General features: G+C 37.6%; 1 protein-coding gene across 4 annotated transcripts in view; it reads right to left on the reverse strand.

The window, feature by feature from the left end:
• The window catches only part of HERC2 (HECT and RLD domain containing E3 ubiquitin protein ligase 2), a 113,356-nt gene that overhangs the window by 39,511 nt on the left and 58,240 nt on the right, over positions 1 to 15,605 (reverse strand). For all 4 annotated transcript variants that reach the window (XM_040584822.1, XM_040584823.1, XM_040584821.1 and 1 more), the window contains 20 exons: positions 15,350 to 15,497; positions 15,060 to 15,256; positions 14,595 to 14,825; positions 13,190 to 13,325; positions 12,481 to 12,624; positions 11,055 to 11,197; positions 10,578 to 10,845; positions 10,281 to 10,423; positions 8,774 to 8,872; positions 8,508 to 8,676; positions 8,269 to 8,394; positions 7,400 to 7,508; positions 7,112 to 7,251; positions 5,244 to 5,434; positions 3,359 to 3,464; positions 3,101 to 3,192; positions 2,353 to 2,528; positions 1,777 to 1,888; positions 694 to 775; positions 448 to 591 (listed from right to left, as the gene is read on the reverse strand). In XM_040584822.1, coding sequence (XP_040440756.1) covers positions 448 to 591; positions 694 to 775; positions 1,777 to 1,888; positions 2,353 to 2,528; positions 3,101 to 3,192; positions 3,359 to 3,464; positions 5,244 to 5,434; positions 7,112 to 7,251; positions 7,400 to 7,508; positions 8,269 to 8,394; positions 8,508 to 8,676; positions 8,774 to 8,872; positions 10,281 to 10,423; positions 10,578 to 10,845; positions 11,055 to 11,197; positions 12,481 to 12,624; positions 13,190 to 13,325; positions 14,595 to 14,825; positions 15,060 to 15,256; positions 15,350 to 15,497 — 2,956 coding nt within the window. The remainder of the gene's footprint in view (positions 1 to 447; positions 592 to 693; positions 776 to 1,776; positions 1,889 to 2,352; positions 2,529 to 3,100; positions 3,193 to 3,358; positions 3,465 to 5,243; positions 5,435 to 7,111; positions 7,252 to 7,399; positions 7,509 to 8,268; positions 8,395 to 8,507; positions 8,677 to 8,773; positions 8,873 to 10,280; positions 10,424 to 10,577; positions 10,846 to 11,054; positions 11,198 to 12,480; positions 12,625 to 13,189; positions 13,326 to 14,594; positions 14,826 to 15,059; positions 15,257 to 15,349; positions 15,498 to 15,605) is intronic.

A 15,605-nucleotide genomic window follows, 5' to 3' on the forward strand; every position in this document is an offset into this window, starting at 1 on the left:
ATTACTTATTTTCTTCAGAGTTTTTATGTGATTTGACTTAAACCACAAAACTTTTGTGAGACTAGGCTTCCTGGCACATTAAAACAAAAAGAATGAACGTGCAATTTGCTGTTTTCAGTGCTGCAAGCAAAAAAAAAAAAAAAGAAAAGCCACCATTTCGCAATATTAAATAATGGAAACACTTTGGATCAGACTGAAAAACTATTCAAAAGCTAGCAAATTTAACTTCCAGCAAGTAAGAAACCACGTATGGTCTACATTCGTAGATTTTAATAACAGACCTATTAATCTGACATTGTATCCAACAGACAGAATTTAATAACCTGTATTTATTTTTAAAATATCAGATATGCTGAGTTGTCATAGCATCCAGAAAAATTGCAAAGCAAGTATTTTCAGGCTTAATGTGTTATATTTATATATATAAAGAACAGCAATAACCGATACCTGAGTGAACAGCCACCTTCTTCACCACATAGTTACTGAGAGCTGTAATCTGGCGGGGAATAGGCACAGTTCCACTAGATATCCCTAAACCCAGCCTTCCATTTGTGGCTTCTCCACAGGCATATACTTTACCCTCTACAGTCACTAAAATGAAGGAACAAAAAAGTTTGAAATGCCATTAATGTTTCACAGTTGGAAGTCTATTTCTGCTCTTAAATAACTGTATTTATTTTAAACTTATATTACCTGCAAAAAGGCTTTTGGATCCTCCAGCTACTTGTACAACATTCAAGGCAGACAGGGTTTCAGAAAAGGAAGGGACTTTTATCTAGAGCAGACAGGAAAAAAAAACCATGACAACACGCTTTAAAGTTTTATACTTTAAAAAGAAGAGCTATTCCTAAGTGATAAACCAGTTACTCTAATATGTACTTTTCTTTTTGTTTTTAAACCACATGAATTTTGTTTTTAAATACATGAAACTCCCAATATTATTCAGACACTTCATACATACCAGTTTATATATATACACCAGACAAAAGGCAGAAACTAAGAAAAAGCATTTAATACTGAAACCATGATAAATACAAAATCTAAGAAAAAATGAAATGTGATATAAACAGGGACTTCCCTTTCAGTAAAGTGGTTTTAAAAAAACTGAAGAGTAACTTTTTGTTTCTTGAAAGGCACTCTACTGATAAAATGTGTACTATTGTATTTACCACATAGATTAAAGAAATGCTCTCTTAACATACTTTTCAGATTAATGGTAACTTAAATTGATTAAACAATCACCACATATCTCCCATCTTGCATTATATTAAAAATTATGTACAAATGGCTTCATACAGGGCTGAAATTCCTCTCAAATTACACTGAATTGTAATCAAATACACAAATCAAAAGATCAGAATTCAACTTTTTTTTTTTCTGATGACTGCACCAGCTCCGTGAACATAGAATACATAAAAAAGTTCACCAGTATCTTCATTTCATACACACAAACTCAAAAGGAACAGAATATGTATAGAGTGCTACATATTTTTAGAACAATTAGTTCACCATCTAAAACAAATTAAGTGGCTGCTAAAAATTAAACTGGATTTCAGACTAACAACCAAAATGCAAATTTTCTCCAATTTTCTATCCAGCAGATGTCTTCTACATGTCTTAGCAGTAACAAGCCATTAAACCTACTCTTCTTAGCTTTTGATAATAAAACTGTAAAATTCAGATTAAATTTGAATTGATTTTGAGTTGTGTGAGATTTCTAGTTTTTATTTTTAGCTGTTTCTGTTTTGTACTGAAGTATGAAAGCAAGAAACATACCTTGGAACCTTTAAGCCCTCCCAACTGGTCTTTGTCATTCAGTCCCCAAACAAAAACTTTGGTTCTTATTGTAGCTGCTGATTCGAGCCCAGCTGCCTTCTTTCTAACAAGGCTGAACATATTGAGAGAAAAAAAGCAAGGCCAGTTTAGCAACCTGCATGCCATAGCACAAACACCTTTTTACTGGATTTACTGATTCTACAGTACTCAGACTACACCACCACAGTTAACTGGTGGCTGTAACAACTAAAAACCAGAAAAAAAAAATCCCAGAATGTTTTGCTGAGCAATGGTAAATATATACATGCCCGTACCACACAAACACATCAAGTTTTCAGCTAGGTTTTCAACTCCAAGTATACCGCAGAAACCGGAGTTGCACAAAACGCTACTGACTTACCAGTGTGATAATCTTAAACAAGTTACTTAACAAATTACCTACTTACAATTCTAACAAAGATACCGATTTCTCTTCACTACCTAATTAAGTAGTAATTCTTACAACAATCTCCTGAATTAGAGGAATATATAGACACCAGGGTTCTTCATTTCCCCCTTGCCGCTGCAGTGACCTACCTCCCAGTGTTAGCTTTATCATCATCCTCTTCCTCATTATCAGAAGCAAGGAAAGGGACTGCAGCCAAATCTTCATCCTCCGCACGTATACGCCCCAGTATGCTGAGGCCATGTATTTTGCAATCAATTCCAGAGCTCCTGCACTGCTTGATTGCGATCTCAATATACCTGTGGTACTAAGACAAAAAAAAAAATCGCCATATTTTCTGTCCTATATAACTTTATAGAACAGGAAAAAAACTAGAACTTTTGCTTGACTTTGTCACCTTAACAAAATGAATCCGTAACTTTAAATGTTTGGCTTTTCAGCCCTACATAATTCATACTTCAAAAACATATAGCCTCATTAATCTGAGAATGATTTCACTTACCATCTTCTAAAAATTCATCATGCATTCCTCCTTGCTGTTACTAAAAAATGTCAGAACAAGTATCCAAAATAAGCTTTATCACCCACCAAAATTATCCTGAAATTTAAGTTTATTGAGATGTCTTCTTGGTTCATAGGTATATTGATTTCCATAAAAAACCCTAAAGTATATTTACTACTAAGGCTATTACAGAGTTACACTGTGATTATGGTAAAACTTACAAGGATAATCAACTTTACTGAACTGCTAGAAACAGTGCTAATTTAGAGGAAAAGTAAAATACCATGCTATAATCACAACATGCTTCTCATTCATCTCTTGCAGAAAACTATTTTTCTGTTGCATACCAGAGTAATTCTCACACAGATTTCACTTACTTCTGTACAATCACTGAGAAGAGGCACTGTGGTGTCTGTAGGGTTTATATTGATTGTCTTTAGCTCTATAAGGTTATTTAAGGAATTCCCCCCTAGAAAACAAAACATGGAAAGAAAAACATTTTAAGATATGGTATTTGTTTCATAAACAGGCATGATGCATGTTAAAATTGATGACTACGTTAATTGAAACCAGACAAATACCTACTGTGGTGTGTACAAAAAAATAAAAAATAAAAAATTAGAACATACACATACCTGAAACTACAACTAAAGAGGGCATGTAACTGCTGTCTGCAGGGTCCACTATCATCTTTAGTCTGTGAACGAGAACATCTGGAAAAATCTCCAAGCGAATCCAGTGCTAGGGAAAAGACACAGTTTCATTTTCAGATAATACTGTTAGGATCACTGTATGGTTAACAAGAATAAATGTGTGCTGTTTTTGAAGAGAGCATGGAAAACATTTCTGAATGGTACTCAATAGTTGTAATGCATGGGAACTGGCCAAAAGAAAACAACTTTGTGAACTTCTCACCTGTCCAGCCTCCAAATACAAGAAAAACAGTTGCAGCAAATGATTTATTTCACCCAAGAGCAACACCACTGAGAAGACTGAGAAAGCACAATACCATCAGAGGTCAAGCAATGGGATATAATGTAAAACTTTTGTGACAGTCTGTAGACAAACTGGTGAAAAGGTACTTGGGAATATTCTCAGCATAGCCATCAACAGAGCATCTAAACACGCTGGACAGAAGCCTAGCTGCAAATCCTGGTCCCAAAGCAATGCTGTGGGCCAATAAAACCAGTAAACCATAAACTAAGGAACAATGTTTTTTATAAATGACCTGGACACATGAGTTATTGTACATTAAGCAAGGTTGCCAGTGATAGTAAACTAGGAGCAGCTGTGCACGCCCTGTAGAGAGGCCTTACAGAGAGATCTGGATAGACTAGAGAGCTGGGCAATCACCACATGAAATTTAGCAAGAGCAAGTGCCAGACTCTCCACCTGGGACAAGGTAATCTTCCTTATACATATAAACTGGGGGACAAGAGGCTGGAGAGCAGGCCCACGTACAGAGATCTGGGGACGTGGGCTGATGGCAAATTGAATATGAATCAACAGCGTGCCCTGGCAGCCAAAAGGGCCAGCTGTGCCCCGGGGTGCATCAAGCACAGCATAGCTAGCCAGCTGAGGGAGGAAACTGTCCCACTCCGCACTGCACTAGTGAGACCCCATCAAGTACTGTGTGCGGTTTTGGGCGCCTCAGTAGAAGAGAGACATCAAACTACTAGAGTACATCCGGAGAAGGGCAACTAAAATGGTAAAAGGTCTCAAGGGCAAGACTTATGAGGTCACTTGGTTTGTTCAGCTTGGAAAAGGCTGAGGGGAGACCTCATCGCCATCTACAGCTTCCTCAAGAGGGGGAGGTGCTGAGCTCCTCTCTCTGGTGAGGAGTGACAGGACACGAGGAGATGGAATGAAGCTGTGTCAGGCGAAGTTCAGACTGGACATTACGAAAAGGTGTGACAGGGTGGTTGGTCAGTGGAAGAGGCACCCCAGGGAAGTGGTCACGGCACCAAGCTTGTCAGAATTCAAGGAGCATCCAGATTATGCTCTTAGTCATATGGTTTAGCTTCAGGTAGTTCTGCAAGAAGCAGGGAGTTGAGTCAGCAAACCGTATGGGTCCCTTCCAACTCAAGATATTCTATTATGCAAGTGAGGGAGTTCTTGGAGGTGGTTTTAGCTAGTGAGAGCACAGGTGCTTTTTGTGCTGCAACAAACTTGCTTAAGTAAAATGTAGGTACGTTGACTGTTAAGAACAATTGTCATCATCAGTTATTGTACTGAAAAGACAACTGTAACTGCATAACCAACCACAGAATATAGTAATTACCCTGTATTTAAAAAAAAAAATAAATCACATACAAGTTCCTTGTAACTTAGAAAGATGAAGCTCAGCTTTAAAAAAATAGGCACATTTACTAGGAAGAAACACAGTTTTGTACTTCCGATGTTTGTTTTTAGTGCTCTTCTATCTTACACAAAGGTAACAAACAAATACATTTCACTTAAGGTACTTATCCTCTTAAGAGGAAAGTATGCCAGAACAAAGCAGTTATGGCTGAATGTTACCTTTCCTTGTGAGCCAGAAGACTGCCAGCATTGCTCGCTACCATCAATAAGACGTGAAGCCTGATTCACAGAGGATGAGACATTCAAATTTTTAACTATTCTTGACCAATCATCCAGTAGCATTCCCCGCTGGCTACTATGCCGTCTCTTCAGCTGCTTTCCAGAACGCCCACAAAAGACTGGAGACTGACCTGCATGGTTAAGTGAAACGTTAAGCACATACCTCTCAAAAAAAATTGCTTTTATTAAACCCATAAGCAATGTGAAAGGAAATATAACATATCAAAGACTTAGGGTACATAGTCTGAAGGCAGAACACAGAAGCACATCACGTAGGTATAGTAATACTACTCACACTTAAAGGGCATAGCTCAAGATTTATTTTTTTTAAAATTAGTTTCAAGCATTTTACCAGACAAGTTTTCATGTCTGTCATTTGGAATAATCACACTTTCTGTTCTTAAACTTATGATTGATTTGTACCAAGAAACCAAGCATAATTTAGTAAAACAATAAACATTAAAAAAACTAAGATAATTACTCTCTTCAGGAATGTAAGAACTAAGAGTAATTCCTAAAATCGAATGATAAAACATTACAGGGGCACGCCATCTTTAAACTGACAGAATCCTTAAAAGACTAACATTCTTGACTAAATAGTCACTTGAAAGGGTCCTTCCTTTTGAAATATAAATAAATATTTATAATAACAAATGCTTCAAAACACAGGCCCACAGCACACAAATTTTGTACACCACCACAGCATATGAAAAATATGCAACCAACCCGCAATAAAAATCTCTTTCAGGAGAACAGACACAGCTAATGTTACCACACTGCAAATTCTGAAACGTGTTCAAGGATGAGGCAGTTTGGAGAGTTGTTGATTTCCTCCCTGCAAAAACCCACTTCTACTTTCCTTCACTGATCTTTGCAGCTTCTAGAAAGCCTGACTAAAAGAATACTAACTCTTGTTACCCTATCCAAGCAACGCGGAGGATTACAGATTCACACCATACTAGCTGTAAAACTGTATTAACTGATTTATTAATGGAAAGTCTTTCTTGCCCTTTAAACAAACCATCATACACATGCAATGCATGTTCGTGTTTTCTAGTAGGGAATCAGTTTTAATCATTTTCCAAACCAATTAGCCTGGCTACATGTAAATATGAAGGAGTTTAGTCCAGAAGCCAACATCACCTTGCAAACGCTAGGGATTGGACTGATTTTTAAACAGGTGGAGAGAAAAGAAAGAAAAGCTAGCGTCAGGTAAGTTTTGCGTAATAATGCATAACCCCAAAAATTTTGGGGTGAAAATGGCTGCACCTGTTCCTCACTTAGAAACCAAAAATGTCAAGTCTTTCAAAAGGCTTCCCTTTCCCACCACACCCCTCTGAAGTCTCCACATCATGGAGGAAAAGAGGTAACAGCCACCACACAGTGATAGGCAAAACTGCTGAAGAGCAAGTGAGGGGTAAGACAGTATCTTTGGTATTTCAGGATGCACCTGCTACATTTACCTACATTTAGGCTGACTGCAAAAGGCAGTAGGATTACAGAATTCTATGTTCTATTCTTGGTGTAGCTGTAAATGCCATTCTGACATAACGAGTTACTGCCATGTAGGCATATTTTTTAAACTTTTCTTACACTACAAAGAAAGCTTAAGGGTTGATGTTCTGGTGTAGTCTGCCATGTACAATTGCAGAGTGCTATGATCTGCTAAAAATGTTTTGTTGTCTAGAGAGTCAGTCTGAACACTAATTTAATTACATTAAGGTACAGAAATTTTAGAACTGTTTGTTTAAAAACTAATTCAATGCATTTTAAATTAATCTAAGGAAAACTTAGATTCTGAAACTCACCCGGTTCATTTATTCTGCCAAAAGTGTGTCGGGTATTGTGCTTCCTAGTTTTAAAACAGGTTTCACAAAAGTCAAAGTCATCACAGTTTCTGCATTTGAATCTAGGCCCATTGATAGGAAACATCTGACAGCCATCACACCTGATTTCACAAAAGAACAACAGTAAGTGTATTTCTTGTAGTTTTCATAGTACAAGTTACTTGTAACACAAGTCAAGATAATGGAAACAACATAATAAAGCTAAAGGATAACTCTTACAAGTTAAGAAAAATGTAAATCATCACTTACGTGACTCCAGGATGAATGCTGGGAACCAGTTCCATTTCTGACAACAAGCCAGTCCAATGAGACTGCTGAGGAAAGTCTACGATGACATCTTTTCCATTGGCACTAAAAGCTGTGACAAAAACACGGAGAAAACACAATGTGTTGCAAATGTCTATTAAAAAAATGAAGCAGAAAGTGTCCAGTGCAACATCAGAGCAGAAATATGTAATAAAAAATACTTTCAAAAGTAACCTTTCACATTAATGGAACTATATATTAAACTTATCAGATAGCTGGGAAAGGGGCAGAGGGAAAGACAGGTCTAAAGATTTTTTTTTAGAAGACATATATTATTCTATCTAAATTACTTGACTCTGATTTATTTGTTTTTATTTAACAGTTATTGAATGGAGGGAGTACTTCTAAGCTCAAATGTACTATGACCAAGATCTGTACCTCTTCAAAGAATCTGCCCCACAGATTACTTCTACAACATTCCTTACAGCTTGATACTAGTGCACCCCACTTCCTCCTCACTTCCATGTGAAGTCTTCAAGTTAGAATTCCTTCTTAAAGGAAAACCATTTGTGGCTCATCCAAAATATAAATGAGAACTACAACAGGAAGCTGCACAGATTCTGAAAGTCCTTTACTGCATATGAATGGAGCAGCTCAAAAAGTAGATGAACACACTAACAAAATGGGCTGCCACAGATTACATGTCTACAAATTAATCACACACATCAAAAGCATTCTGTACTTTCTTCCTATGAGGCAGCATTCCACAAAACTGTGATTTGTGTCTAAAAGATTCTCTCCTTAAACACTGCAGAAAGTCTGTTGTTTCCAGTTTTATTATTTTCCCGTGCCCCTTTTGAAATAGACATTACCTTTGACAACTCCCACACTTCGGTGAGTAACTGATCCCCATTTGTATTTGGGTGTGGTAACAGAGCTTTTCACACGCACTTTGTCACCTATCTTGATATGAGAGGCTGAACTCTGCGGTGGGAATCCTAGCAGTTGCAAGAATAAATGCATGGTGAGTGAGTTTTTCCCCTCCAAAAATAAATCTCCCTTTAATGTATCATTCAGTTTTTTATTCAAAAGCAGTCAGCAGTGAACTTACCTAAAAGCTCAACATGGATGTATCTGACCCAGTAAGTACCACCCTTTTGTTGCCAGTCACACTGTACATTCAGGTCATGCAATCCATCTCGATCCAATTTAATAACTTTGCCTACATCTCCTTCACAAACCTCCTCATAGGTCCTGCAGCACCTAACCATCATCCCCACCTAGGGGAAAACAAACAACAGAATGCCATAGCTGTGCAAGAACTTTTGTAGCAGAAGGAAAGTAGTTTCAATACAGTTTTTGATCATCATACTTTACCTGAATATTCTCCCTCACATACACAGCATAGTCATCATTACTTAAGAAATCAGCTCGTTTCTTATAGGTCTGGCTCTCTGTTACAACAGCGCCACTTGCCTGGAAAAAGATCCAAAATAAACATGTAACAGTCACAAAATTTGTCTTTAATTCAGATAAATGAAATTGTTAACAGAGACTGAAGATAACCCAACAAGAGCAAACACATATAATGTCCAAGTTGCATGCCAAAAATAGGAAAAACCTTAAACTAACTATAGTGCTAATATTTACGATCTACTTTAAGCTAAAGTTTAGTTTCCAAAACGACTTGCCAAGGAACATAGCCACAAATTTTCAAAATGTGTGAAACAAGCTGGAAGTTGCTTTTATGAAATCTGCTTGCCAAATGAAATTAGGACAAAAAGGATTTGTGAGTAACTTAGCCTCACAGATACACATTCACATTCCACTTCTTAGGCTACTTGTTTAGAGATTAAAAGAACCCAAGAAAAGAACAATGGTGAACGGTAATCCTTTCTATAAATCCACTACTAATTTTTTTTTGTTATATAGTACAATGGGATTTACATTATTCCCATAGAAAAATAAGCTGATGAAAAAGATAAGACGAGACTGTAGCTATCAGAACTTATTCCTTATGAGATTTGATTAACTTAAAAAATGTTAAGAGAACTATTGCATTCCACCTGTAATGAGAATTTTCAGGAAACTTTGTTCTGTTTTGAGCATTAAAACTTTTTTCATTCAAGGCAATACATAGCACAGTTTCTCACTGAAATACTGATAAAGGTACCAGAACTCAATGTCAAGTCCATTTCCTTTAAAACATGATACATTTCTTTCAATTACAGGAATCCCACATGCCAGAAAACTCAACATAGCTCCATAAAAAAACAAATAGAAAAATACAGAACCCATTTCACTTTATTGCCAAATCCTTACTGAAACAGTTCCTGAAAGCCAACAGAAGACTAATAAATTCACATTAAAGCCATCACACTCAATAGGCATTGTAAAGGTCGTTTTATCATCCGTAAGTGAAAATAGCTTTTGTAAGGAAAAAGCTATTTCACTGACATTTTTTTGTCATTTATTCATAAATTCCTCATCATTCCTTGTAGCTAACATACATTTGTTTTTCAAGACCAAATTAAGGGAGAGGGGGAGGGGAGCATGGAAGGAGTCCTTTATAGATATTACGATACAGTGTTTGCTCAGATGAAACTGAGACCAACTATCAGGGATACTTATAGCCACCACTCGTTCAACATCTACATGTATTCCACTCTTCCCCTGTGCTATTCATACATAAGTACTTCTAGATTATTCTTGAGCTCTTATATGACATGCGGTAGAAACATATGGCAAATGTGGTCCTCGTTACAGTCTTGAAAGCTTGGGAAAGCAGAATGTCCTTGTACTCTAACCAAAGTTCATAAAAGGAAAGAATTAGAAAATTTGCAGCCAGGTAGCATGCCTTGGGTTTTACTTAGCTGATACTTACCACAGGGCAAGCAGCTTCAGCTTCTTCCACCTCCTCTGCTATTTCCTCATCTGAATATTCATCAGAGATAGTATCAGCGTCAGAGAGATCCGTAATTTGAACATCAGGATGATCCAACAACCAGCCAACCAAGGCTTCTACTCCTAATATAGAACACAAAGTCTGTCTCTAAGGGATTCTCTGACATTCTTAAAATAGTATCCAAAATGATAAGTGACAATTGCTCCCAGTAGCATTTTAACCTGCTCACAATTTTCCTTCTACTTCTAAAATCATTAATTTAACTAAATGGAATACCTGGTAATCCAGAAGCACTTCCAGAGGTTCCAGACAGAGATTTTAGGGCAAATTCTATGTTTTTCCTAGGAAATCCCATTTCCATAAGTTGAACTACGATGGGGAGGGGTGGAATTGGAGACTGCTTGCGTTTCTTTGCTTTTGTAGGTCGGATATGTTGCACTGTGATGGGTGTTGTAGCTTCACTAGAGCTGCAGTCTTCAAACACTGGTGTTGAAGGATGCGTAGACTCTACAGCCAGATATTGGCATACTGCCAAAGCAGCAGCCTAAATGAGAACAAAGCAAGCAGCCCAAGTAAAACAAGTGTATTTAGTATGTTTCTGCATGTGTGTGTACCTGAAATTAAAGGTTATTTGCCAAAAAGGGTTCAGTATCGCTTTTTTTTTTTAAAGCCTATAGCTTAACAAGTTTCAGTTTGACTGTGAATTAGAAAGACTTATTTATTTGGTTACTTAGCAGAAAACACAGACTCTACCTCAAGCTCTTGTTTGTCAAATATTGCTTTCACAGGTGATGGTTGCGTAGCAGCTGTCAAAAGTTGCTGTAAAAGAATCATGGGAGGCTGAGGTCCTTCAGGAGACATATCTCCTATGTCGGGAGAGGCAACTGCTCCATCCTCTTGAAACAAAAACATTATTTTAACCAAAACCATGTAATAGAAGTCAGTAAGGAGACTTATTCTGGGGCATATTGGTTGATCAAACATATTATTTCTTCCATATTTTGTCTCCACAGGAATCACATGCTTAAGATTAAATCATGTGTGCCACAATCTCCATACAAAAAAAGCAAATGAGAAACTTGTAGATAAACACTATTTTTACTAAAACACACCTAAGACATGTCTAGCAGAAACTGCTCAGTGGACAGTGAACTTGCACAAGTATCTTCTGAGTTTTTACAGTAATATTATTATAGAAAGGTCTTTCCAGGACAGAACACTTCATATAGAAAACCAACAATCTCATTGATCCCTAAACCCATGGCACATACTTCCTGGATTAAGTCACTTCCCTCCTTTAATACAGCTCTTGAGAAAAGCTCCCCATAGTTGTTTATTGCCCCTTTAAAAGGGTACACCTTTTTTGAGTCAACTGGCTCACACTCTGCAACTTTTATTGTTGATTTTGTATTCTTGTTGGCATAAACATTCATGTTTCCTACATCTTTATTGTGGCTATCACAGGGAAGTGTTCTGACTCTTCATTTAACTCCAACAAAAGGAAGTTCTCATATTTGAAACAGTAACAAAACAAGCAGTAGTCCTCGTGTAACTTATGCTGTTCTGGACCACCACCCCCCAAAAAAAAAAACACCAAACAAAAACCTCATGGTAGAAGTCAAGCCACATTCCACTCCCAGGAAAATATTAAGGATTCATTGACTTAAAATTTGGTAACTGACAAACCACCCCAGAAATATACAAATAAAATAAATATATTTCAAGCCTCAAACACTTGGATCCACTTAAGTCTTCAAAACCTAAGTTAAAAGTCAAAATGCTCTTCATAGAATGTTTTGGGCTGGAAGAGACCTTGACAATCATCCAGTTCCAACCCCCCTGCCATGGGCAGAGATACCTGCCACCTGACCAGGTTGCTCAGAGCCCCATCCAGCCTGGCCTTGAACACTGGCAGGAATGGGGCATCCACAGCTTCTCTGGGCAACCTGTTTCAGTGTCTCACAACCCACACTAAAGAATTTCTTCCTAATATCTAACGTAAATCTACCCTCTTTCAGTTTTAATATGTAAGATTAAAGCATTCCTGAATTTTAATTTTTAGTCTTTAGAGGGCAAACCTAGCTTCTACCCTCCAATTGCCATTAGCAAGGATTATAGTCACCTACTTTATCCACCATCTAAACAAACAGCAGCACACTCAGGCTGTGTTTCAGAATACCTGCAGGATTTAATGCACAGTCCTGAACAGCTGGCTGAGACAAGATCTGTCTTAGTGTATCCTGGTGAGAAAGCAGAGCCCGGCCTGCTTTCAGTATGTACAGCTTTAATTGCTGGCATCGCAGTAGATCCAAATCCACTTGACCTGTCAGATATATTAAGCAGCTATTAGCACTAATACACAGGAATCTCTTGTGTTAGAGAAGAAAGTACCATTCATACAGCCTCAGTTCAAAAATCAGTTTGCATCTTAACTCACTGTGTGAAAGCTTGTGAAATACTGACGATATGAGGTAGTCTGAACAGCATCTGGATAAAAAGTATTCTATGACTCATGATATTAAAAACACTGCTTTCCTACTTTCGTGCCCTGCACAATCATACAGCTAACAGCACAATAAGTGCAGTTAAGATGTATTGAATTGTTTAAAATATTGGATCCATATAACAAGTCCAGCCCCAAACCTTATTTACATTTTCTCTAAGTAAAAACAATATTCCACTTACAGCGCAGAGCAATTAATCTCCTAGCTAAACTTGTCTCGTAAGTTCATATTATTCAACGTCGACTGAAAAAAGTAAGGTTCCAGAAAACCTTTTTCTTACGTACATTTGCTGTTACTAGTATTTTTCCCACAGTATATCCATCTATTAAACAACAAAAAAACCCAAAAAAACCAACAAAAACAACAAAAGAACTCCAGCTGTACCTGAAAGACCCTGGTTGGGAGACTTCATCCTTTGTTTTTCTATTTTACTTCCAGCCAGATTTACTAGTTGAGCCCAAATGGATAGCATCGGTTCAGTGAAAGGCAAGTTGTTCACATTGAAAGCCACAACTGGAAGCTAGACAGTGGAAGAACCAGACAAAAGAAAAAAAAAACCCAACAGATAAGCATTTTCCAAAATCATTCAGAAGTTTCAATGGTTATTAACTGAAGAAGAGAAAAAGAATCATTCATCTTATTGCTTTTGACTAATGTCCTGGTTTCAGCTGGAACAGAGTTATTTCCTTCTTAGTAGCTGGTACAGCGCTGTGTTTTGGATTTAGTATGAAAATAATGTTGATAGCAACAACTAAAACATCAGTGTGTTAATTAGCGCTTACTCTAAATCAAGGACTTTTCAGTTTCACATGCTCTGAGAGCGAGCAGGTACACAAAAGGCTGGGAGGGAACAGAGCCCAGACAGCCAAGCTGCAAGCCAAGGGGATATTCCCATACCTTAGAACATGGCGCTCAGTAAATAAACTGCAGGGAGTTGACCAGACCAGGACCTGTCAATCACTGCTCAGGAACTGGCTGGGCATCAGTCAGCAGGTGGTGAGCAATTGCGTTGTGCATCACTTGGGGGTTTTGTGGTTGTTTTTTTCCCCTTGGATTTTATTCCTCTATTACAATTATTGTTGTTGTTGTTATTATTTTTACTTATTTCAACTATTAAGCTGTTCTTATCTCAACCCATGGGTGTTACCTTTTTCTGATTCTCCTCCCCATCCCACTGGGGAGGGGCGAGGGGGTGGGGAGTGAGCTAGCAGCTCTGTAGTACCTAGTTGCTGGCTGAAGTTAAACCACAATAACCAGGAACAATTGGAGAGGACTGCTGTTCCCTACAGAGCTCCTCTACTTGTAGCACACAGTTGCAGGTCTGCTTGGTGAAAAAGTAACACAGAGTCAGAGCAAGGAAGAACTGCAGCCTCTCAAGCAGACCAGGCACTTTGTGCTTTCACTAAAGCCATATCAACAAACTTGAGATTAAGATTCAAATGAAAACATCCAAGACTTTCTACATTAGTTAGGAAATCAAGTTAAATATAAACAAACAGTTCCTCTCATGTAAGAGCTATAAATCATATTTTCATGACTTGAGAGTTTACTTCAAGTCAAAGGAGTTCAGCTCAAATTCCTTCTCCTTTCACCTCCTCAAAAAATCAGGACAGGCTTTAAAGGCCTTATAGGGGTTTGGATGAATACCATCTTAGATTTGCATTCAGAGCATGGTATGTGTTGAATGTCAATGTATTTACCCAAAGAAGAATAAGTATTTTCTTTGCACTGTATCAGAATCTTAAACCCTACTCTTCCCTCTACTGCAGACTCAACGAAACAAACTTACTGGTTTCAGTTGATTCAGAGGGCACACTCTGCATGTTCGCATGTCATAGAACTGCACAGTGATTTTCCCTTTCGGGGTAATGCGTGTCACTGTGCCTTCTCCAAATTCGTCATGAACTACTTGTCCACCCAGTCTCAAGCGACTGTCTATGCCGCCAATCACTGCTAACACTGCCATTAGGCCTCCCACCTCTGGATTCTCAGTGTCAGGAAAGTAGTCATCCAACAGAGCCTAACAAAGAACAACACCATTAACTGTAGGGAGAACAACATACACTTTTATCTGCTTTAAAATACAGTTAAGCACACATACTTCAATTTAAAAATTACGACACAAATACATATATATATATAAAAATAGAAAAATGGTTTCAAAATTAAGCTTAATATTGTTTACATTTAGTATTTATAATTTCAAAATAAATATTGCTATAAAAATGAGCTTATTTTAAAACGTGGAAACTACCCCTTCTGACTGTTTTCCTGCAAAGATGTGGGTGATGGAGGTTAGCTGAGAGTTGATGTACTTGTTTATGAGTCCATTCCACTGGCTGAGCGAATGGAGCGTCCTCAGCAGTGCCACTATTTCTTCTGCTAAAGTACTACTGTGAGTGGCAGTTAGAGATGCTTGGGGCCTGGCCTTTCTCCTTCTCAGAGTAGATTCTAAAAAGACAAAAGCAATTGCACAACATTTATCAATTTAACACACACATTTTCTATACATAAAAATAAGCCACTGAGGGAAAATTCCTCTACCTCTGAGCAGTGGGATATCTGAAGAACAAGTACTAAGCAGGCTGCCTAAAAATCCAAACAGTTTTTCCACAAGAAATTTCATGTCTCTTGATCTTTCATTTTTATCCCAGGATGGAAGTACTGCTTTCAATAAGTGTACAGCAAGAATCTAAAAAGAGAACAAAATGAGCATTATTGCATTCTAAGTCACCAAGTATTAAAGAAATTCTCAAATATACTAAGCACGGAAGAAAGGCATTTTAAAAGTTAGCTTTCC

The sequence above is a fragment of the Falco naumanni genome, chromosome 2 (genome assembly GCF_017639655.2).
Source record: "Falco naumanni isolate bFalNau1 chromosome 2, bFalNau1.pat, whole genome shotgun sequence".
NCBI classification, from domain to species: domain Eukaryota; kingdom Metazoa; phylum Chordata; class Aves; order Falconiformes; family Falconidae; genus Falco; species Falco naumanni.